General features: G+C 37.8%; 2 protein-coding genes across 2 annotated transcripts; one reads left to right on the top strand and one right to left on the bottom strand.

Annotated features, from left to right (window-relative positions):
- The first annotated feature begins 1,607 nt into the window (after positions 1-1,607).
- On the top strand, positions 1,608-12,768 carry LOC135466595 (pyridine nucleotide-disulfide oxidoreductase domain-containing protein 2-like). Its single transcript, XM_064744168.1, has 17 exons — positions 1,608-1,683; positions 2,378-2,530; positions 2,965-2,984; positions 3,382-3,475; positions 4,192-4,265; positions 4,539-4,694; positions 5,135-5,291; positions 5,712-5,773; positions 6,019-6,116; positions 6,350-6,491; positions 7,053-7,187; positions 7,754-7,826; positions 8,343-8,499; positions 9,280-9,431; positions 9,994-10,100; positions 10,493-10,613; positions 12,631-12,768. Exons 2-17 carry the CDS (start codon positions 2,389-2,391, stop codon positions 12,720-12,722), a joined length of 1,782 nt encoding a protein of 593 aa, XP_064600238.1. The 5' UTR covers positions 1,608-1,683; positions 2,378-2,388; the 3' UTR covers positions 12,723-12,768.
- Positions 12,769-12,778: 10 nt separating this feature from the next.
- On the bottom strand, positions 12,779-22,919 carry LOC135466594 (T-complex protein 1 subunit eta-like). The gene is made up of 12 exons (XM_064744166.1): positions 22,882-22,919; positions 22,026-22,179; positions 21,614-21,720; positions 18,931-19,056; positions 18,106-18,158; positions 17,693-17,864; positions 16,747-16,911; positions 16,193-16,326; positions 15,564-15,716; positions 14,943-15,094; positions 14,331-14,519; positions 12,779-13,921 (listed from the first exon to the last, which is right to left on the bottom strand). The coding sequence occupies exons 1-12, from the start codon at positions 22,885-22,887 to the stop codon at positions 13,704-13,706; spliced, it is 1,629 nt and encodes a 542-aa protein (XP_064600236.1). The 5' UTR covers positions 22,888-22,919; the 3' UTR covers positions 12,779-13,703.
- Positions 22,920-24,102: the final 1,183 nt, after the last annotated feature.

Below are 24,102 nucleotides of genomic sequence, written 5' to 3'. Positions count from 1 at the left end.
GCTTGTTCAACAAAAGAGATGAACACACCAGATACTCGCTGAATGTTTTCTTTTCACAGATTTTGTGTCTGAATTTGAGAGCCTGGTGTCAGTACTTTATGGTTTGTCCATTTAAATGGAAATAACATCTATTTTGAGCTTGGATTTTTGAGATATTTGTTTTAGCAAAAAGGGACTTGTCTACTAATTTTGATCACCTAGAGTTTTAATTATTCATTTCTGTGGTGTTTTATGGCCAGTAATTTATAGTTGAGTAAAATCTGACGAGTCCTACAGGAAATCACTGCACAGCCAGATGCCTGACAAACCTGAGATTTTCTACATATAATGAGTCCATATGAATGGAGTCTTTCCTCCTCAATTCACACAAGAAATCGGCATGTGCTGCAGTTAAGTGTTAAGTTATGTGCTGAGCGGATTTAAAGGCTCACAGACTTTGTTCCTCTCAGTGCTTTGCAGAATAGACCAACCAAATTTTACAGTTCAGTCATCATCAGAGTCAAGTAAATAACAGAAACCGACATCCATACTTAATTTGACACAAGTAAAGCAAAATTTGACAAAAGTAGGTGCGAGCAAAAGTAAAACGACAAATGCCTGGATGTATGAGGTCTCAAAAAGCCCTTAATTACTTTATCTGAATCAAGTTTTGGAGACAACAACATTTTCTTCTAACCGAATTAGTACCATTCACCGATATTGATCAACACCCTCTAGAAATAGTGTAAGACATGTTAACAAACAAACTTCAGGCCTTCAGAGGAAAGAGGGAAAAAAACGACTTACTGGGTACTGGGCTTTTGGGTACTAAATATGAATGCATATAACTTGCAATATGTTAACATCGATTTTTTTAAATGTTGAATACATCAAACAAAGCAAATAGCCTAAAGCAAGACGTTTAATTACTTGGTAAAAGCCTTAATGGCTAGCTATACATCTGCCTGAGATTAACATTTGGTGGTTGTTGTTGTTGCATGTTGGTGACAGCTGGAAAGACATCTTTTCTCGTCTATCTCACCCATTTCTCTTCTTTTAAGTTACAAATCACGGGTACTTACCCTTTGTTTGGTGAATTTCTCATACAAAAACCGACTAGAATCGGAAGAATTACTCCGATAACTCCCCAAAATCCGGTCAGAACAATTAATGGCAGTACGGCTCCCATTTTCCTTGATCGATGTTACAGCATTCAATGGCCGAAATCATGTGACTCCACATTGACTTTGTTTGTGGGCACGAGTTATTTCCCTTATACCGTAGCCCTGAGTGAGTCATTTTTTTTCTTACAACTTTATTTACAAGCTTACAGCTTCCACTCAACAGGTTTTAAAAGTACCGGTTCTTAATTCTTCACTGTGTTAAAAATATTTGCACGGTTCTCTTGGAATCTTACATAATGAATTGTATTTATAGTATATCGTACAGAGCCCCGATATCATGCTTGTCAAAATATATCTTTTTTAATAATTAAAAAAATGAAAATGTATCTCATTTTGTGTGTGAGGTTTCTCATTTTAAGTTCTGATGACTTTGATAGGGTCACGTGGTCTTATTTACACTGATTATGGTTTTCACGAGGTCTGTAAGGTGTGTACCGTAGGCGACAGGCTACTCCGTCTAAAAACTTTGCAGGCATGGTGATCATCCCAGATGTTAGTTGACGCAACATTCTCCACAAAGGTGTGAAGGTGTGACCTGAATTTTACATGAATTATGAAAACCTGTCATCCCACGGTGGTCTTTTTTTTCACATTCTATTTTAATAACGACAACAACAACATACAAAGGGGAACAAAAATAAACACGTTCCAACAATAGAGGTATATAGGCCTATAGCTCCACGGTTCAGCTGTGGAAGTAGGATATCGTTATGGTTCAATAACTGTTCAGAATGAAGCAGTACTATTTATTTATTTATTTATTTATTTCTTAATTGCTATAAATTTATTATGTTTTGGTTTAGCCTATATTAAAATAGGGCCTATATGGTTTTTCTTGTTATAACGGCGGATACCATGTATTTAAATAGATAAACATCGTTTAATGTTTATCATATTTACTTCATATTAAAATGAAAAAATTGTAGGACAATTCTAAAAGTGTCAGCAACAAATTTCAAGAAACTGCGAAATGGTTGAATTATGTAACTGTGATACCCACAATTTAAGGAAAAGTAAACCAGTAGGGTGGACAGAGTTGGAGGAAAACTTATGTAGTGAGTATGAACATATGTCAGGAAAGTAGTTGAAATTTCCAAACTGTGGTATCGCTGTAGATTATTAGTAAACTTCCCTGGCACCTTCTCCTTTAATTATACCAGCAGTTTATCAGATGAAGTTCAACCTGTCAACCTCAATGTCAGTATTATTTTCAGAGAAACTATACATGATGCAATCACTGTTGAGGCATTCCAGAGTGCTTCATCCCTGTGCGAGACCCTTGCCCGCTCACACACAGTGTAGCAGCAATGCTTACACCAACCCAGCTGAGCCCAAGTCTTCCTATGATGCTGTTGTTATCGGCTCAGGTATGGCAGCTGTGTGAGCAAATAGCTCATACGTACAATGTTCATGTAATGTTTTATGTTTAATTGTAATTATATGGACCCAAAGCCATTCAAGACTGGCTAATACTGACAGGAGTATGGCATCAAGGAACAGTCAGATAAATAAATCAATAGGCCTGCCGAGAGCAGGGGGACTAAAGTCGGTTTTGCAGTACATTTAAATCTCAATAAATAAATAAATCATACTTGTAAATATGAATGTAACATTTCAACATATTATATAAAGCCAAAAGTTTTCTGCTGGTTCAAAACTCAGGTGAAGATAAATGCATTTCCATGTAACTCGTAATATTGGTAGATATTTTCAGTTTTAATAACTGAAATGTTAAAAGGATGTAATTTGCTATTTTGCAGTTTCTTTTGTTCTTTACATGTATATGTATTCCTTTTTTTAGGACACAATGGACTGGTGTGTGTAAGTATAGGAGATGAATAACTTCTGAACTTGAAGGTAGTGCTTAGAGCATCTTCTTCATAAACAGTAGGTCAGGAGTTCCATCCTGAATAAAGTCATACTTAAAGACAATAAAATCAGTAATCTTAGCACCACTTCATTTGGTGCACAGCAGAAAAGGAATAGGTCATGTGACCGGGTGGTGTGTCGTGTCTGGTGTCTTAAGCATAGTAGTGAGGCAGCACTATAAATGTGGAGGCATTACAACTGGCCGGCTACAAAGAGACAGTTACGTGACAGGACCGAAATTATGTAGGAAATGACCCAAACAAACAAATTTTGTTTTCCAAGGTATATGGCTGCATTACTGCTGATGTGGCATCAAGCCATTAAACCATTCTTTTATTCACCTCCTCAGGCTGCGTACCTGCAGAAGGCTGGTTTAGATGTGTGTGTGTTGGAGAGACGTTACGTGATAGGTGGAGCTGCTGTCACGGAGGAAATTGTTCCAGGTGATCACCAGAAAAACTCTGCCTTCAGCAATTTTAAATTTATCTGTGGCTGTCCACTTTGTATTGAGTTGAAAATTGACTATGAAGCGAAGGCAAATTACAACCCTGATGCAGATTTGAAGTCATGTATGTCATCACATATAATTAATATGTACAGCTGTCACACAGAAAATCACTCCAGGTTACATTTATTCATATTTATGTATTTATTTGATTGCTATTTAAAGCAGTATTTATGAATATTTGGTTAAAAGTACTGTAGTCGGGTTAATGAGCGCAGATACCTGACAGCCATCCTGATTAATATCCATTCAATCCACTGGGCCTAGCTTAATTGATTTCCTTCATGATTGATATGTTTCTTTTTGTTACATGTAAGTGCTGAAGAAAGAAATACAGGCTAATCATCTGACTTGGCTGGACCACAGAAATATCAGTATTACATGCGTTGTCACAGTTAATTGCTGATGATATACTTCTATATTGAATGATGTATTGATTTTTCATTTATGATTAATTTTATGGGTGTTTTGCATCATAAGGCTGTGGTAGGACCCATAACCTCATTCCTCACAACCTTGAGGTCTGAACTGAGGATGCATAGACAGTTCAGTCTGCAAGAGTCAGGCTTTTTATGATATTAATTAGAATTTGCAATTTCCTTTTTAATCTAATCAGCTGTGTGTCAAGAGTATTTTTGATTTTTTTCATTTTAGGATATAAATTCTCCAGAGCATCGTATCTTTTAAGTTTGTTGAGGCCTCAGATAATATCAGATCTGGAATTAAAAGTGAGTGAAATACTTACCATGCAACTTGAAATACATATAGGCTAGCAGTTAGTTAATCTGTGTGTTTGTGTATCAGCATTATTGTCAGAGATACATTTAGTTTTTGTTTCACAATTACACATGGATATTTGTTTGCTTGATGTCAGAACAAATATAGACTTTAAATTCTGTCATAAATATTCAGCACTCCTTTAAATTTGAAACTTAGTAAATACAAGTAGAGGCAATGTTATTTTGGAAACCTGCAAACTTGAGCTGATATTTTGTTTTCAGAAGTATGGACTGAAGGTTTACCTGCGTGACCCCTCCTCGTATACCCCGCTAATAGAGCCTGCTGGGAAGGATGGCACTGCCCGCTCACTCACTATATACAGGGACCAAGAAAAAACAGCCAATCAGATTGCTCAGTTCTCTACAAAGGATGCTCAGGTTTGAATTAACAGTGAACTGTGCTCCAGTAAAGAACACAGAATTTATCTGGGCATTGGTTGCCTGTCCATTGGTAGCCTGTCCATTGGTTGGTCAGACACAATCAAATTGTTTACATCCTTACTAACTTTTAACATGGGCCACTTAGTTTCAAACATATGACATCACTTTATGCTGGGATGATACAGATGTTGTGAATTTGAGCATGGTTTCTGGTTAGGCACAAATACGTAGTGTATACAAAGCTGAAGTGTGAAATGGTGCAAGTTTAAATATATACTACTGCAATTATGATGATGTTTATTGGAATGCATTGGTTGGCTTTCCAACATACAACATCATTCTAGTCACTGTACACATCTCACACAAAACATACAACTGCAGACCAAGTCTTTTTGACAAACAATTATTTTTTTTTGTTATTTTATTATTCTTTACAGGCATTTTCTGCCTATGAAGCGCAGTTGGGGAGGATAGTTGATGCCATAGATCCCCTGCTTGATCATCCCCCGCCCCATCTTACCAGTCTGCTCAAGTCTCAGGGCCTTCGAGAGAAGCTCAAGCTTGTCTCTGCCATCAAACCGCTCTTATATGCTGGTAAGAGGGTGACCTTTGTTCTTTGCAGTAAAAGATTTATAATTAGGCTTCCTTCTGGTGCAGCACATCGGATAACATAATATGAAATGATTTAAGCAAAAAATTTTCATAATTCACTATTCAGACTTTCACATTTTAAAACAAGGGGAGATAATGATCTCGTGTGCTTTTGGGTTATTTCCCCTCAGTGTGATTAATTAAACATTTATTTACAAGTATTCAGTCCTCATACCATAATGCTGGCCACAGCCATATAAGTGAAACATTTTTGAGCAAGGCGTAAATTTCCAATCCAATAAGTATATAAATATAAGTACTCACTTTGTTTTTGGTGCTTAGTTATTTTGTAAATACATATATTGGTAGGTTATATGTAATTTGATTTTGACCTTTCTTCAAATGTTCTTCATATCTTCCCAGGTAAAGCTCTTGATGATGAGATCCCTAGTTTTTATGAACTTCTGACATCTCCAGCAATTAAGGTGCATCAAATATGGATGTTTGGTAAAACATAATTTCTTTGAAATATATCATCTTAAGTAAGAGTAGTATCATCATCGAGTAAGAGTTATTTGATAATTAAAAAAATATGTTAGAACTCAATTTTAACATTGCATAAATTAATATATAAAATAAATTTTATTTTATTTAAAGCATAGGCTCTATATGACATGTAGTATTGATGTTCTGAAAATAACACATTGCATGTTTTTCTACATACTGACAGATATTGGACAAATGGTTTGATTCTGAACCTCTTAAGGCAACTTTAGCGACTGACTCCGTTATTGGTGCTATGATGAGCCCTAAGATGCCAGGCAGTGGGTGAGGGCTTTGTTAACTTTTTTTTAAAATTGGCATCTATTTTAAACCCTAAAAATTGCAGAATTTTAAGCATTTTGTCACGTTTATGATAGTAGATCTAGATTGATATTATGTTGACATAATATATTCGAAAGAAAGTTGTAAAATGTAAATACCCTATAATTTAAATGATTATATTTTTGATTTTTTTTTTGAATTTTTACCCTCTGGCTTTGATGTTTTGTCCCTCTCAGGTATGTGTTGTTGCACCATGTGATGGGTGGGTTAGAGGGAGTGGCTGGAGCCTGGGGCTATGTGGAAGGAGGGATGGGTGCAGTGTCTCAGGCCATAGCATCCTGTGCTGAGGACCACGGGGCCAGCATATTCACTGAGAAGGTATTCAAGTTTGTCCACAATAGTACCATGTAACGGTAAAAAATCGAATTGCTGTGAACTGACTGATTGACACACCAATGATGGCCACACCTGCCAAGCATGTTTCTATTCAAGCCTGTTTGTTTGACAGGCACTATGGTAGCGTCAACAAATGGCAAGTATTCTAATTGGCTGATATGGTGTTTTGAGTGACAGGTGCAGTTGGTCAGATTATTCTGATTGACAGTTGTGTTCTGTTAATGACATTACCTACATGTACATTAACACAGTTCCACACAGATGTCATGTTGATATTAAAGATGATAATATTGGTATTAAGAGTGATCATAACTAATTTTGCGCATGTCGTATGTTTTTGTCAAGAGGGTCTTAATTACAGAGCCTGAAATATAGGGATCAATTTGCTCCCTTAAATGTCAATTAATTACTTAATGAGTGTCACTGGAATATTTTCAAATATTAATGACGTTGGTATAAATTATTCATTTCAAAGATATCTTTCTCTTTAAAGCTGCTTTGTGTTATTTTACTGTTATCTACAGAGATGGCTTTCATTTTCAGGCTGTATTAGAGATTATAATAAATGGACAAGGAGAAGTAACTGGTGTCCTCCTGGATAATGGAATGGAAATCAATGCTAAGATTGTACTGTCAAATGCCACACCTAAAGTGACCTTCCTTGACCTTCTGCCCATGGTACATATCTACATTATATGCCCCTCTTTGGAGAGTATACTGTATCTGGATTTACTTTTACAAATCATTTCGACTGCAGACAAAATTATAAACTTAGACAAAATACATGTACATGTAGTTATGCAGGGATAAAATACTGTAATGACTTCAAAATACTAGGGAACTGTGAAGTAGTGCTCAAAATAAACCTACTCAAAAAAAATGTAAAATTGATAACAAAAATGACTTTTTATTGTTAGCTATAAATTTTACTTTTAAATCCAAGCATAGAGAATCCTAGAGTTCTTAGGTCCTCTTGTTGGCATGTTGTATCAGGAGAGAAATGGCTTAAAAATATATACTTGTTTGTTCATATTGATTATTATTGGGAGTAAATCAATGTACATTAAAGCTATGTACTTTACTGAAATGCTGGGATTAAGAGTCATGTTGTACAGTGTCATAATTTCTCCCTTTCAATTCATACACATTTTTCTTTACACAGTGTGCATGACACAAAATCATCTGCATGCAGATATATACGAATATTATTAAATATGTGTACTCTTTACTTTCATTTTACCTAGGGAGCACTTCCAGAAAACCTGACGGCTGAAGTCTCAACAATAGATTACACATCACCTGTGACGAAGATAAATGGTAACGTCAGTCTATGAAAATTTAACATTGGTCACTATCTTGTTTTGTTCATTGTTGGTACGTGGAATAAACTAAGTTTCTTTTTAGCCACATAAAATAGATTTTACTGGAGTTATACATCACATCAGTTACCCATCGCACGCTGTTTTTAGGCCAAGAAACTTCTTTACTGTAACAAATCATAAACTTCTTTACTGTAACAAATCATAAACTTCTTTACTGTAACAAATCATAAACTTCTTTACTGTAACAAATCATAAACTTCTTTACTGTGACAAATCATAAACTTCTTTACTGTAACAAATCATAAACTTCTTTACTGTGACAAATCATAAGCTCTTCAGTTATTTTCTTGGTATTTTGCCAAAATATTAACTCAATTTTAATGTTGTACTCAAAAATAAATTCTGCAGTCATGCAGAAAATGGATGAGAGTTGTATGACTATGGAACCAGATTGGCCAAGTATGTGTTTAAATGTTTACAAGTCATTACACATTGTCTCGCACCTGAGCAGTTGCTGTGAATAAGCTACCCAACTTCCTGGCTGACCCTAACATTGATGAGAAGACGGCCATGCCACACCACCAGTCCACCATCCACATCAACTGCGAGGACACAGAGCTCATTCACCAGGCTTACTTAGATGCTCAGATGGGGAGAGCATCCAGCAAGTGAGCTGTTCTGTGTTTCTTGTATGGTCACCTGGTTCTTGCCTCGCTTATTCCGTTGTTCTCAAGAACTGACTGAGAATGACTAGGCCTTGCCCCTGAAGGCTTGGAACGTATGAATGAATGCTTGGGGTTTAACGTCATACAAATCAATTTTTCAATCATATGACCACGAGGCATCATTAGTTGTGTGTAGATATACTGTGTCTTCTTGAGGCAGAGCGAGTCCATGCCGCCAAAGTACTGCCACCACTGAAGTATCATGCTGAAGACACAAGACATGTCCCCATGACAAAAGACCCCACTCAGTCACTTTATTCTCACATCAGGCCAACCAGTTCTGTTTCCATGCTCTAATGTCACAGTGCTGAGCACCAAGTGAGGCGGCAATAAATACCATTTTTAAAGTCTTTGGTATAACCCAACCTAGGTTTGATCCCAGCTCTCTCGACTTCAATGCAGACACTCTATCATTAGACCATTGAAGGGGTCACAAGTCCTTGGTGTTCAGATCCTAAGCTTCTGTGGTGAGCTCTGATGCAGGTTAATACTGGACATGTCCAGCTGCATGCATTTTATGGGTTTTGTCCATAAACCTGACCTACATCAAATAAATGACAAGTAATTAAGTGAAAGTACACTTAAGTTATCATAGTTACTGGAATTGTAAATGAGCTGCTCTGTGTCCCTTGTACTATCATCTCTAAACCTGTTAGTCTTTGATTCACATGTAAAGTAACTTTGAGCGCTGTTTTTTAGAATTTATTCTTTTCTGTTCTGTAGACCGATGATTGAAATGGTAATTCCATCCAGCCTTGACCCGACCATAGCTCCCCCTGGTGGCCATGTGGTGCTACTCTTCACTCAGTATACACCTTACAAACTGGCTGATGGGGAATGGGATGAGGCAGCCAAGAATAGATATGCTGACACTGGTAAGACAGCTTCACAAAAACATGGTACATATCAAGGGAATCATCCTTCATTCTTTCAAAGACTACTTTTCCCAGGTATACTCTTTTTTTTTTTTAATAGTTAAGCTAAACTGGTTCTCCAACTTAATTGTACATGTAATTGGCTGAAAAAATGTACAATATATATGTATCTTTTATCTGTACTATCTGTACCATAGCAATGGTGTTCCCAGAAGTCTATTACATTTTTATGGCTGTCTTTTTATGAGAGTTTTCTTTGCACAACTCTTATGATTCAGGAACTTATAAATTAGCAGAAACAAGTTTGCACAAATGTATACAGAGTCTGGCATATAGGTAACTACCAATCATACCAATCCTTCACCCATAAACTTGACTGTTCTCAGTTAGGTAAGAAATTCATGAGCTCAGCATTCAACACCAATCAATCAACACATTGCCTGCCATGGTAAATACATTGTACTGTACAGTTGCAAATTGACTTAGTATATGCACCTCCTGTTCTTTTTAAGTTGGATCATGTTGACTGATGTCTATTTTAACAATTAATGTCCTTCCCCAGTGTTTTCCTGTATAGAGCAGTATGCCCCAGGTTTCATGGAGAGTGTGGTGGGCAGAGACGTCCTGACTCCACCGGATCTGGAGAGAACATTTGGCATCACTGGAGGGGTAGGTCTGACCTGTCATAAGGTATTAAGTGGAAAAAGTGTAGAAAAGAAAGGAGTTGTGTGAACAAAATTATATATGATGATGAATGTTGGCTGATAAACTTTTACTTCAAATCAGACATTTTTAGCCGACAGCAGAAATCTAATTTTTCTGGAAAGTAAAGATTTAATATTGATAAAAAATATTTGTTTTCTGTGATCGTGGTCGAGTTTATGAATAAAGGAAACTGGGAAAGCTGATTTAAATTGCCAGGAACCAGTACCTGACAAACCTCCATATGTAACCGAGTCAGTGAGATCTGGTTTTCAGCATGAAGCCTAATATGTAGGGCATATACCTGTATAACATCGTACTGTATTATGGTCATATTGCAAATTCCGTGTTGATTCCAGAATATTTTCCATGGAGCACTGTCACTGGATCAGTTATATCAGTCTAGGCCGACACCTGTACTGTGTAATTACCGCTGCCCTCTCAAAGGCCTCTACCTGTGTGGTAGTGGGGCTCATCCAGGTATGGTATTGACTACTTTGTCCGTTGTATCAGTCAGTACCTGTACTGTGTAATTACCGCTGCCCTCTCAAAGACCTCTACCTGTGTGGCAGTGGGGCTCATCCAGGTATGGTATTGACTACTTTGTCCGTTGTATCAGTCAGTACCTGTACTGTGTAACTACCACTTCCCTCTCACAGGCCTCTACCTGTGTGGCAGTGGGGCCCATCCCAGTATGGTTTATTTATTTATTGATTTATTTGATTGGTGTTTTACACCATACTCAAGAATATTTCACTTATATGACGGCAACCAGCATTATGGTGGGAGAGCCCGCGGCAAACCCACAACCATCCGTAGGTTGGTGGCAGGCCTTCCCACGTATCTCGGTATGGTACCGGTATCAGTTACATTGTCAGTTGTATCGGTCAGTATCTGTACTGTGTAACTACCAGTACCCTCTCACAGGCCTCTACCTTTGTGGCATTCGAGCACATCCAGGTATGGTATCAGCCACATTGTCAGTTGTATCAGTCAGTACTTGTACTATGTAACTACCAGTGCCTTCTCACAGGCCTTTACCTGTGTGGCAGGAGAGTCCAGGCCATCCAGATCCAGGTATGGTATCAGCTACAGTCAGCTGTATCAGTCAATACCTGTACTGTGTAACTACTGTTCTCCTCTCACTGCCTGATTGGAAGTTGGGCTCATCTAACCCCAGGTGGCTTTTTCAACACCTGTCTTTATATTGGACTGTCCGCAACCAATGGTAAACCATTCACGCCATGTCCAATAAGTGCTTTCTAAACAATGGCTGCAGCCCAAAAGTGCTCTTACCTCTCAGCTCGCCCACACACACAACATCCCAGGTATATTCCATTCGCTTTTTGTAGTAAAAGTAATGTAGTAGCTAAAAACTGAACTCATTGCTGAAATAAACCCAATTCTGCAATACAAACCTCAATTCTTGTACTTGCATTACTCCTTGTAACATGCAGTTTTTAATGTTCTAACAAAGTGTGACTTGGTTCAAAATAAATTTTCACTGTATATCCTAACATGGAAATGATGGCAACTGTATTGGTCTAGTTATTGGTTGTTGACTCCTCCTTCTTTTAGAAGCATCAAAATGTAATTTGATGTGAAGTTGGCTTCATATTGTATACACTTACGACGATGGAAGTCGTAGTGTAGCCAGTATGTGTTGTCTTCCCTGATTGGTTTGTCAACCATTATGTAGCCAATCAGCGCAACTCTTATATTTTTGTACTCCCTGGCAACGGGAACACAATATGTGTACACATGCACAGAAGTAAGTCTAGCGGGAATTACTTCCAGAATTCCAACTAATTAAGACCAGCATTTGTCTAACGATGAGTTGTCAATAAAGATAAGGGTAACAGATTGCTTATAGGTATAGTATTTGGTCGGTTGAAACTTTGCCCAATACACCCGGCGGTACGACCAAAAACAGGCGTACATAAACCACTGGCTGCCGACTTTTATGGAGAGGCCTGAACATGGCTGCTGCTTTAGCGATGACTGTGAGGTGAGCTTGGGTCTCGTATCCTTACCAGGTGGAATATACTAGAGATGTTCTGTGCGCTTGCAAGCTGACAGGAAACAGCCAACGTTAACACCAGTGTTGGACTACAGCCATTGTTAAGAAAGAACTAATTACACATGGTGTGAATCAGTGTATGGTTTACCGTTGGTTGCCTCTGGCTCTGATACTCCGCCAGCCCAATATAAAAAAAAAAAAGAGGATTAGAAGTACCCACTGTGCCACCTGAACTGTCATTGTATTATTCTCTATAGTATACTAGTTATGATCTTGTAACAGAAAATTGGGCCGATTTACCAAAAATTCTTCTCTAAACCCATCTGGAGGCACATATTTGGCATAGTGTTTTAGGTATCTTCAGTATTTCACTGTAAATGGAGAGACCTTATCTTTTTGAGTTGTGTTTTCAGATCCATGTTGTCAACACTTTCATAGGTCTTTTCATTGTGTTATCAATTTTCTTGTGTCCTCAAGGGGGAGGTGTTCTAGGCTCACCGGGAAGATTGGCTGCAATGGAGGCTCTCAAAGACTGGAAGAGTTTGAAACGGAAGAGCAGAGCTGGCTAAAGACTAATCTCCCCAAAAAGTTTTAATCAATATTTTAATAACCAAGGCTCCAATCTTTTCTGTTTCTGCTAAAGTCAATTTTTTATTTCATATGAGTTTTATATCATAATGAGGAATTGTTTATGTTAAATGATTCTGGGCTGGAGCTACTTTTAATTTGGCACACATATTAATTTCTGTCTTAATGCTTTACACATAGATTTGAAGTGTGCATTTAAGAAATAATGCATGATGCCACAAGCCATAAAGCATTATGGGAAAAGAAAAGAGTTGATAGCAGACGACAGGTCTTCACCATAGTAAAAAAAAAAAAAAATCTCAGGTGTGACAAAGACATTATGTTGGAATCATTCATCTGGTCAAATTTCATTTTCTAGTCTGCAATAACCATGAAAGAGAAAATATTACATGCACATTGTTTGTTTCAATATTTTGGTTTTAATTTTTTTTTTTTTGAAATGATGCAAATAATTACATGTATGGCTTACAAAACACTTTGGGACATAATACAGAAATAGCACTATTGACAAAAATTCAATTTTGTAATGTGGTTCCTTGCAAGATTAAATCAACGTTCTGTTTGTTCACTGGAGACAGATCCAAGTGTCTCAGTGCACCAGTTTTAACATTACAATGGGTAGCTGTTCATGACAAGTACAAATAGATGGCTGGATATTTTATGAGCACTAGACATGGGTTGGTGGTACTGTATACATATCATTATGGCATAAGCAAATGTCAATAGCACTGGTGAAATAAATACGGAATGGATAATTCCAGGTGAACATTTCATTTTTCATATACCCATTTCTTGCACTTGTCAATTTGAAGAATCCAAAAGAAGCATTTGGTCACAATAAATTCTGGAGAATCCGATCTATTGACGATCCATCAAGACCGCTGGTTTTGAAACTGAAGCAACCATTCATAATGGTTACAGTCCAAGGCCAGAACAAACCTATGCAGAGAGGGTTATGTCCCTTACATTGGCCTGCCTCTACCTCTCCCCCTAGGCCCTGGTCCACCCTCTCCTCCAGACTTGGGGTTTCGTATCGTCTCATCCACAGACAGGATCAAACAGGTAGCCTCGGCTGCAGCTGTTAACGCATTGATTTTTACAATGGACGGTTCCCAGACGCAGGCATCGAAGTTATCAGAGATGTCTTCTGTGAGGACGTCCACTCCAAACCACATGCCACCTGAAATACACAGACAAATATTACACACTCAATTAACAACACTACAGCCCCAGTTTGTTGGCAATAGTATTACTCATGAATTTCTGAACGTTTGCAGCTAAAATACATGCCATACATGTACCTTATGAATGACTTCCTCACTAATCTGGAGCTACTACACTACAAATATCTCAATTGTGTAGACAAAAAGTGTCATGCCTGGTACTACAGGGATGTCGTGAACAAAATGAATTTCTTTCAAAAACTAATACACTAGTCTTGAGGATATTTCAATCACGAAAGACTATAATTCTCTCTAAGTAATTACACAAAAAACTTAATATATATATATAGGTATATAAATTAAAATATATTACTTGAAACCTACCAAGTGATAGTCTTAACATTACCAATGTTTCATATATCTCACCCTGTGAATGGCGCTGTCTCAGCTTGTTGAGGATATTGGTGGCGTCAAATCCAGCATTGTCACACAGCTGTCTTGGTATGACCTCTAATGCCTTGGCCATGGCCCCAATCAGCAGCTGTTCTTTACCCGCGATTGTCCGGGAGTAATCACGAAGGTGTTTACTCAGCTCCATCTCTATCGCTCCTCCACCTGGAATAATAGAAAATAGGATTTTAGGATGCTCTGTTTGCCTTGAGTTCAGATGTCAGATTCAACATTATTTTGGCTGTCACAACGGTGCCTCCTGCTTCCAGATTCAATACCATCATATTCTATGTGCTGCCTCACAAAAACGAGACGAGACACCAGACAGGACACCAACCTAATATACTGTCACTTATCAAATCTCTTTCTGCTGATCAACTAATGCAATTTTGACGCGTATTGAGTAACAACTCTGTTAATTTTGACATCCATTCAACATCCACTTGAACCTGAAGTCCCGATGTGAAATGTTAGCAGCTAAAAGGAAAATGATCCTGGTCCACGATACTCCTGTCTTGAACATCAGGCTGCAGATTCATTGATATGAACACCATAGAACAGAACGGTGGCTAAAACGTGCATGTTTACCTGCAACAACGGAGTCATTTTTCTTGGCACGTCTGACAATCATGATGGCATCATGTAATGACCTCTCTGTCTCCTCAATAAACTGTTCCGCCCCACCTCTAAGGATCAGGGTACAGGTACGAGCCTGGGGGCAGCCAGTAAATAAGTTGTACCTGGAACAAATCATCAATACTTTGGCTGTTGGACGTGACTGTGAACTGTATCCACCAACATTGTGCACTATGCACTGACAAGGGTTGAAGAGCGTGCTTCATGTGTCATTTGAACAGAGATGGGTGTTCACGATTTATCCAGAATTTAGGATTTGTTACAAAATGGATGTCTGATTTCCTGGGAAACTAGAATTACTAAATGGTTAATATAATTTGGCTATGTTCTGGCCTTTATGCACTTTGCCGCTTTTATCTGTCTGAGAAAAGGCAGCAAATATTTGCATAAAACTTCCTTGCTATCTCAGCATGTCGTCTGAATATCCAGCTCTTAAACCCACAAGTTTACCGGAAACTAGTCTTTCATGCAGATGCTTGTCACCTATAATGCACTACACTCCCATAACTATTCAAATACTGAACAATTTGTTTATCCATCACCCTGTAAGAATCTTGTGTATTAATGACCCACCTTTCTCCTCCGATCTGAACCTCTTCAAAATCCTGACATGTACCTAGCACATCACCAGCCAGGTTAGCTACTGTGGTCTGTATTGAGCCTCCACATGCCTTCATCGTCCTCTTCAGGTCCTCCTCCACAACACGTCCAGCACAAAACATGTCCCTGAACACAACCGGGGTGGCAGGTGTAATTTTAATTTTTTTCATTTCTGGTTAATACAATAGTCAAGCATTTTTTAACTGTTGCCCAGGGGTCAACCACCAATCCTTGTCAAGTCACTAACAAACTTTCCGTAAGTGACATACAAATATGTACATCATATTGGTGGAAGACAACTGGTAGTCATTGAGTACCACTAACCTTGACCCATGCAAAATGCACCCCAGCTCACAGCAGAATTTTAATCTCTCACTAAAGTGGCAGAAACTTCAGAATTGTTCTGAACACTGATTGAAAGTTTAAGGACGAAGAGACCAGGCTGAATGTTGTAAACTAAAGAAATACTAACTTATGTGTCTTAAATTTTTTCATCCAAATTTTGTCTATTTTCAATTTTCTGGTGTGTGTTAAATGTTGATAATGATTTTCCAAAAAGTTTGATCACGTCAACAGGTTTCTGGGTGTATACTCCCACTAACCTATCTGCAAAGTACTGTGTAGCCACATCTCCTATAGGTAGCTTGGACAGCACAACCTTAGCCCCGCTCTGATGTATCTTCTCCAGCTTCTCATACAGGATGGTCCATTCTGCATCTACAATTGACTGGTACTCCTGAACAAAGAATAAATTTTCTTCCATGAATTAAGAAGCATGTAAAGAATAGAAAGCCAGTTTAAATGTAATGAGAACATAGGATTCCATGTAACATTTCTATACCAACCCCAAGGATTTTCAACATTTTTTATTGGACGTTTCATAGTAAGGAGTGTTTCAATGAAAGTGGAAGTGGTAAAATTCATAGATGAAAAAAGTGGAGGAAATCAATGTTAGTTCATCATGTACCCCCAACAAACCTTTTCACATGCCAGTGAGCTGATGAGGATAAATTTTCTTCTACTCATTCCTTTGAATTTAGCATCTGTCAGACTTTACACATGTATCAAATACAAAACTGTGACATGAGCGTACAACATGTGACCTAGCCATTTCTTCAGTTTAACAAATAGATCCACAGGCTGACGTAATACTTACTTCAACAGTATCTACCCGCACCTCTGCATTTTCTTTTTCAGCCTTTAATTCAAGCTCAATATTCAGCAGAGCAATTTTGGGATCTTTGTACTTTTTAGGCTGCATCTCGAATCCAGCATAGCTGAAGGTTTTCTTAAAGGCCACTCCAGCCACTAACCTGGAATCCTGTCAAATGGTATACAATAAAATTGTAAATGCTTGCCACAAAACTTAGAGAGGAAAAAAGTTTAAACAATATACAGCCAGCCTTGAAATAAGATTTAAGTAGGCTCAGGACACTATGGCAAATTTTAGAGCTATTCAAGTTATTAGAAGAACATTACAATTTTATTCACATGGGAGTTTTGTTTTGTCCTCCACCAAAACAGCAGGCCACTGTCAAAATAACATGTGGTGCAGGCCACTGTTCCATAGTTCCCGTCCTGCTGCTTATTTCCAGGATTGTATGATATAAACGCATGATTCTCAGTATTTTGTACTTTGCACCAAAAATGTAAAAGACAGAACTGATCCATCTGACATTGTTATAAACTGGTTTTTACATTCATACTGCCCATGAAATGCACAGAACCACACAAATCAACTGACTGACTGACTGCTGGGCGAAGAAACCAGACTGCCTGGTGTAAACCACAGGTCTTGGCAGAAAACAATAAGGAATTTATTCAGGAATAAACTATCTACTTAGGCTTAAGCTGTTTTACTGTAATGACTGAAATGGATGGTCAAAGCATGCAAATCATCTGGACATCAAGGTGGATTTTCTCAGCTGACTATAACAGTGAGTTCACATCATAGTTTTACTGATGGATTCGTCTTTCCAACAAGACTATGTACTTCCCTTCTGTATGACGTTCAGTGGCCAGGTGTACAGGAACGTGGAAAAAACCCCCAAAAAACAGATAAAATAGCAGACACTTATGCATTCAGCAACTGTTACACATACCTCTAAAGCACCTCCCTGAACTTTCTTAACCCCAATCATATTCAGGGGAAGTAACTCATCCAGCAACATGACTGCATCCACCACCATTTTAGAGAAGAACTCCTTCTGATGGGCGACTAATTTAGAGCTGAGAGCAGTTGCTGCACACTTCTCTAACAGCTGACGCTGCTCTCTGGAACAGAAAACCAGTTCAAAATGTGACCATAAAGCTATACAAAACCAATTAAACATGATAATGTACCAAAAAAGCATAAAAATGATCCGGCTGCATCAAGGATTTGACTAGCAAGTTAACCGAGGTTGGGTGTTCATTACTTCTGATACATTTCCACTAAGGTCCAGCCATTACTTGTAAATTGTATTCTGTCAAAGTTGATTTTTACAGAAGTATTTCATAAAGTTTGATATCTTACTTTGGGTCATCTTTCTTGATTTTCACAGCTATTTCCTTTATCTTCTCAACTGCCTACAAGATAAAATATAACCAATGACAAATAAATCCAAGCAACTCAGAGTTACAGGTACATTTCAAATGGCAGATTACTTACACAAACTGTATTTAAAAATTTCAAGAGAGAAATATCCAATCACTGTGAAATGCTTTTCCTTTAATGCAAACTGCTGGGGCAGGCAATCTTGTTATAAGCCTAATAACATAACCACACCAGCTCAGTTTATCCAAGGCGCTTTGTTACTTCTTTATCTGATTAGTGTTTTAAGCCGTACTAAAGAATATTTCATTTATAAGACGGCGGCCAGCATTGTGGTGGGAGGAAACCGGGCAGAGCTTGGGGGAAACCCACGACCATCAACAGATTGATGACAGACCTTCCCATGTATGGCCAAAGAGGAAGCCAGCATGACTTGGACTTGAACTCACAACGACCACATTGGCGAACAGCTTCTGAGTCATTGTGCCATGAAATTTTGACATACAACACTCTGACTTCAAAGTGATGTGTCCTTGTACAGTGCTATGATCATACAAAACAGCAAAAAATCCTACTGGTCCAAAATGACCACTTGCCAGCTTTTTTTTGTTTCTCTGCCACATTTGAATCAGTTGAAGGAAGAGATTCAACAGTATGCTACAGTACAAACCAATAAAAGATTTCCTGAAATGATCATGTTGCCAAGTAAAACAACAACTTCACTGACCAAAGCGATGTAACTAGTGTAACAGTTCTAACCCAGATACTTTTCTTGAGGTTTTGTGTACTGACTCCCAATAAACTTACCAGGTGGGCTGCCTTTCTGAATGCCCGCACAATGATTTGAGGATGGACTCCTTCCTCTATGTAGGGTTTGGCCTGCTTGAGGAACTCCACTGCCAGCAGAACCACAGATGTTGTCCCATCTCCTACCTACATAGACAAATAGTATTTCTTTATTCACTGGCAATTCTTACCTTTCAAGATACAAAAATGTGTTATAGGGAAACACATGTACTGTATATGACCTGTTACAGTATATCTGTACTGTAAATTTCAACCTTGACAAAGTTACCAATTTTCCCTGATTTTAATAAAATTAGAGGTTTTGAGCTTTTTTTTTTTTGGTTTCTTTGAAAGTAAGATGCCCTTTCACAGGACAAACACAGTACATGCTTCTTTATTGTTCAGGGAAAAGACAACAAGGTTAGTACTGACTGAGCACTACTTTTGTATGTTTCACTGACTAAAGCATATGTAATGGTGTTTACATGTGCTAACTCTCTGGAAACACTGATTGCTCCCCAATAAAGTGGCTGGGAAGTGAAGCTAGAACAGCCCCACACAGCCACAAGGGAAACAACTCTTACTCTACCACAAGTGTAACGCTACTGTAACTAGTGAACAAGCTACAATGCTGACTACTTGTGGACAATACCTTAAAGCTCCATACTGCAAGGGGCCGGCGTGAAAATGAAGGTTGGAAGTTGGGGGCAGGGGTCAGACGGGGAGTGATCAACAAGTTACAAACTCAACCTGAAAGATCTACCATTTACCCTGCCTCATTTGCTGCACAATATAATGCGTCATTCACACACTGGACATCACTGAATAGGTACACAAGCAAAACAATGACCATTACTAATTTAGGGCCACAGCCTAAATGTCAATCATCCTTTGATCTGTCAATAACAGGCAGCCAGTATATTTTGAAGGTTTTCCTTGTTTATGCAATGGGAGACTCAAGGACAAGCTACACAAAAGGTGCCTATGACAATAGAACGCATTGTTTTCTTCTGTGACACTGCAGTACATGTGTATTTCATATATGCGTTATGGGCGCACGTACACTGATAACTGTGATGTAATAAAGTAGAGAACAAATGAGCTCGCAGCTTTGCACCGTATTGACACAGGCAGGAAGGAGTTTTACGACATCTCCAATGGACTGTCGTGGATGTAGAAAGTTTTTTTAATTAATAACCACATTTTGTCTTCAGTTAAATTATAAGCATGCAAGATGGGTGAAATGTAAAAATAAAATTTAAATTTATTTCAAATTCTAAGTGATTCATAGCTTAAATATGTTTTAGTCATTTTTATTCTTCATCATTCAACCACCAACATAGACTTGAACTTCCAAACAATCTTGTGAAAGTTAGCAAAGCAGTGTGCGTTTCACTGACTAAAGCATGTGCTACAATCAAACACAGGCTAACTCTCTGGAAACCTGAATTTTCTCCCAAAACGTGACTGGAAAATGAAGCCAGAACAGCGCCATACCATCACAAGGGAGATAACTCTTCCTTTTCCACAAGTGTAACGCTTTGATAACTGGTAATGAACATTACAAAGCTGACTAATTGTGGACCTATTTGAAAAATAATGATAGGGATTATTTGAATATTCTAGCTTGAAATCACAGAGACAGAGCTTATTTGACAGAAAGTTTGAAAAAGCACTTTTACTCATCCTTTTCATATCCTAATACATGTAGTATTTATGTTGATCTACTTTCCAAACATGTTAATTTCAAGTTATTTCATCCCAATTAACTGGCATTACCTTACATACACCAGTAAAAGGTATCAAGCCTTTGGGTAGATACATACTGTGTTTGTTTAAAATGAACATAAAGCCAGCCACTAAAGCTGAATTAACTACTAAAGTAGTATTCCAGAAATGTTCTGAAAACTTGTGGACACAAGCATCATGTTTTAGCGGTCCTAAGCACTTGGCCTAGCTGGCTGTAGCCTACCGACTTCACGAAATTTACTGAATATAGCAGGACCTTCTGACTGATCACAGACTGTTTCAGACCTGGGAAAAAATTTTCGTAATAAACCTGACCTTTTTGCTGAGGAAAAATACTGCAAAACCATAATATTTTCTTCAAGCAATGACTCTCCCGAGGCAGTTTTCTTGCCAGCTCACTGACAAATTACTGCAGTATCCTGTACGCATTATGGCAGGGCAATCGTTCTCAGTTCCCTGCTCATATATGTGTGGTCCAAAATGCATCAGTTTAACACTTAAACTAATGGCAAAATCCTACTTATTGCATCAATATCCACTATAAGACATCATACTGACAATCGAGAGGTTTTTTGACATGACAGCCAATTATCATGTGATGCTTTCAGCGCTAGTGATTGGTCAAATTCATAGGGGCTTCTACAACCTGGCTACTCTGAATGAATCACCTGTCGGTGCCATATCCACAAAGCTGAGCTTCATCTTCTCGGCTTTCAAAACTTTACACTATTATCTACATATTTGATAACTGTGTCCTATATCATTTTTTCTATGTACATATAGTGGCAGACTTTATGTTCACTTTAAACATTGCCCTTTCATCTTCTCTCTTCACATTCACAGGTTTTCATTTCAAAACCTCTCCAATACCATAGGTTAATGACACAGTCTATTCACGGTGTTACAACACCAACATCACTGGGTTTACTAAGATGATTAAAGAATAAAACCATACCTCAGCATCCTGTGACTTTGCAATGTCTACCAGGGTTTTAGCTGCTGGATGCACTATGTCTAATAGTTTCATTATAGTAGCCCCATCATTGGAAATTGTGGACTTTCCTGTAAGGTAGGAAGTATGCTAATATATGAGAACAGTTAGATTAACTCAATCAAAATCTAAAGGATACAAAATACTTGTTCACCAAATTTACATTTAAAGACGAGGTCTTCATATTTAGTAAAACAGATCAAAAGTGTAAATATGGAAAACTGCCCTTAGACTAAAAATCTGCAAATTTATTGATTCAGTAATGATTAATCTACATGTATCATGGAATATTATAATGAACAGTATTAACAAGCCAGCTACATGTTTAGAAGTCAACACATTTTAGGACAACTATACTAGTTTTTATGATTGTAACCTTGATTGTCCACAATCAGCTTGTCCATTCCACGCGGGCCAAGCGTTGTACGGACTGCATCAGCGATCACCTGACAGGCGTTGATGTTACTAACAACTTGGGGCTTTCCCTGGGAGGAGTCCGTTCCCTCCTTCAGCAGGATGATCTGTGGTTGCTGTTAAAAGATAAAAGAATGTACAGATCAACTGGAGTGAAAGGTACTCTGTCTACAAGGCATGATAATGTGGGTTTGGCCATTTCTTCAGTTTAATGCATTGTGTATCTTCCAAATGTGAGAGTGTAGCAATGTGAAGAATTTTAAACTTGAGGGTGGTTTCACGTGGTTAAGTAACGTCCATTCATTGAATAGGCAGCTTTTCACAATGAACATCTGTGAAGGAGCTCGCGGACTAGCAGCGTCATCCTAGTCTTCACAACTGCCGCAATGTAAGTGTGTGGCAATATGAGAGTGAGTTGTGACACTTGACAACCAAATAACTCTCACATAATGATATTAAGCTTTGAATCAGAACGTATAAAAGACTAGCCTGTCCCCGATAATTCGGCTATAAGGCAGATTACATGTAACTTCAACTAGGAATAATGTCTTGTGAAATTTGCAAGCATTCTCAAAACACGCACAAGCATGCATTTCGAAGCATCAGAACCTTCTCGAGCCGGTAATATGGTTATTCGGCACGTGAGATGACAGTATAACAATCGCAGAAATGCACAAAAATATTGCTGATGTCCAATCAATAAAGGTTGGAAATGAAAATGTTGACAAGTGTCATTGTGATCAGACAAAAATTCACCATTTTAGTCCATTCATTTATTCTAGATGAGTGCCGATTTATCATTCAAACAGCAGACTCACCATCATGGCTCAATGTTTTCCTCTCGCAAAGTCTCGTGTATAACCGCCTTTTCTCACTATTGCGGATCAAGGGCGATAACCCATTGATAGTAACGACTGAAAATACAGAGAGATTACACATAGGGAACGGCACCATAACGCATAACATATACATAACATATAACTTAGTTCTGTGTTTTTTAAACATATTTCACTTCATCTGTACTTGAGAGCCAGCCATAAAAGAAACTACTTGTACCTTCAGTCAGTATGACTGAATTACAGAGAGTGTTTAAAAATTTCGATACAAACATCACGTTTCGCAAGAACCTACAATAGGTTTACTTTAAGATATTTGCTCTGAAGACGTGTCATACAAAATGTACTTGTCTTCGGATACCTGATAATTTATAACTAATTATTCAGTCGCTGGGAGTATACTTTATATATAGCTATATACATCTATTTATTTGTACACATTTTAGCTGTCTCCAAAATATAATGAAATTTCCAATATTCATCCCACTATAATGCATTTCGCCATCGTATAAGTGAAATGTTACTATCTTTTTTTGTAATATTGGTTAAAGCTCATGTATGCGTTTTTCCCCGTCTGTACACTCTGCCTTTATCTAGACACCGTTTTCCATGCATGATTATAGGTTATTGTTAAACATATTGCTAAACATATATCTTACATTTATGTCCACATTTATGTGTATACCCTGATATGCATGAAATTGATACGCCCGATCTTTGGTTAACATTTTGCAGGGGCCACTTCCACCAGATTTAATATATATCAAACTTCCCGTAAGTTTTTCCACAATTGGCGTCGCCTTGGGTATAGGGACAGATGTGATTTACCAGGCAAGGTACGGAAATTGAATTACAGGAGGTAATAAATATATAATTAATTAATTAAATAAATAATTAAATGCGTAAATAATACTTGTATGCCTTGATATAATAATTTGTTAACGCATAATGTCTATCTTTTAATGTTTCATTTTGTTTTATTTATTTCACGCGTTATATCTTATTGTCTTTAAACCTCCAATTTATCAGTGTAAGTATACGTCACTGGACATAGCACATTCCTTTGGAATAAACTCATAAAGTCTTTGTCAGTTATAAATAAGGGGGCTATATTGCACATTTAAGTTTCGAATTATAATGGTTTAACAGACCCACATAAACATTAGATGACAACGCCTAATTTTACTACTTTTTTGTCTAAGC

This window comes from Liolophura sinensis, chromosome 6, assembly GCF_032854445.1.
Source record: "Liolophura sinensis isolate JHLJ2023 chromosome 6, CUHK_Ljap_v2, whole genome shotgun sequence".
Taxonomy (NCBI): domain Eukaryota; kingdom Metazoa; phylum Mollusca; class Polyplacophora; order Chitonida; family Chitonidae; genus Liolophura; species Liolophura sinensis.
Note: the sequence above shows the minus strand (reverse complement) of the source record. Positions and strands in the feature narration are given on the sequence as shown.

Bases quoted from the DNA above. Each gene is read 5' to 3' on its own strand.
- LOC135466595 (XM_064744168.1), top strand. From the start codon at position 2,389: ATGATGCAATCACTGTTGAGGCATTCCAGAGTGCTTCATCCCTGTGCG. The intron at 4,695-5,134 runs GTTTGAATTAAC...TATTCTTTACAG, and splicing joins TCTCTACAAAGGATGCTCAG to GCATTTTCTGCCTATGAAGC. The intron at 5,774-6,018 runs GTGCATCAAATA...ACATACTGACAG, and splicing joins TGACATCTCCAGCAATTAAG to ATATTGGACAAATGGTTTGA.
- LOC135466594 (XM_064744166.1), bottom strand. The intron at 16,912-17,692 runs GTATGTGTAACA...ACCATTTGACAG, and splicing joins TTCAGGGAGGTGCTTTAGAG to GATTCCAGGTTAGTGGCTGG. The intron at 16,327-16,746 runs GTAAGTATTACG...TTCTTTGTTCAG, and splicing joins TGCGGGTAGATACTGTTGAA to GAGTACCAGTCAATTGTAGA.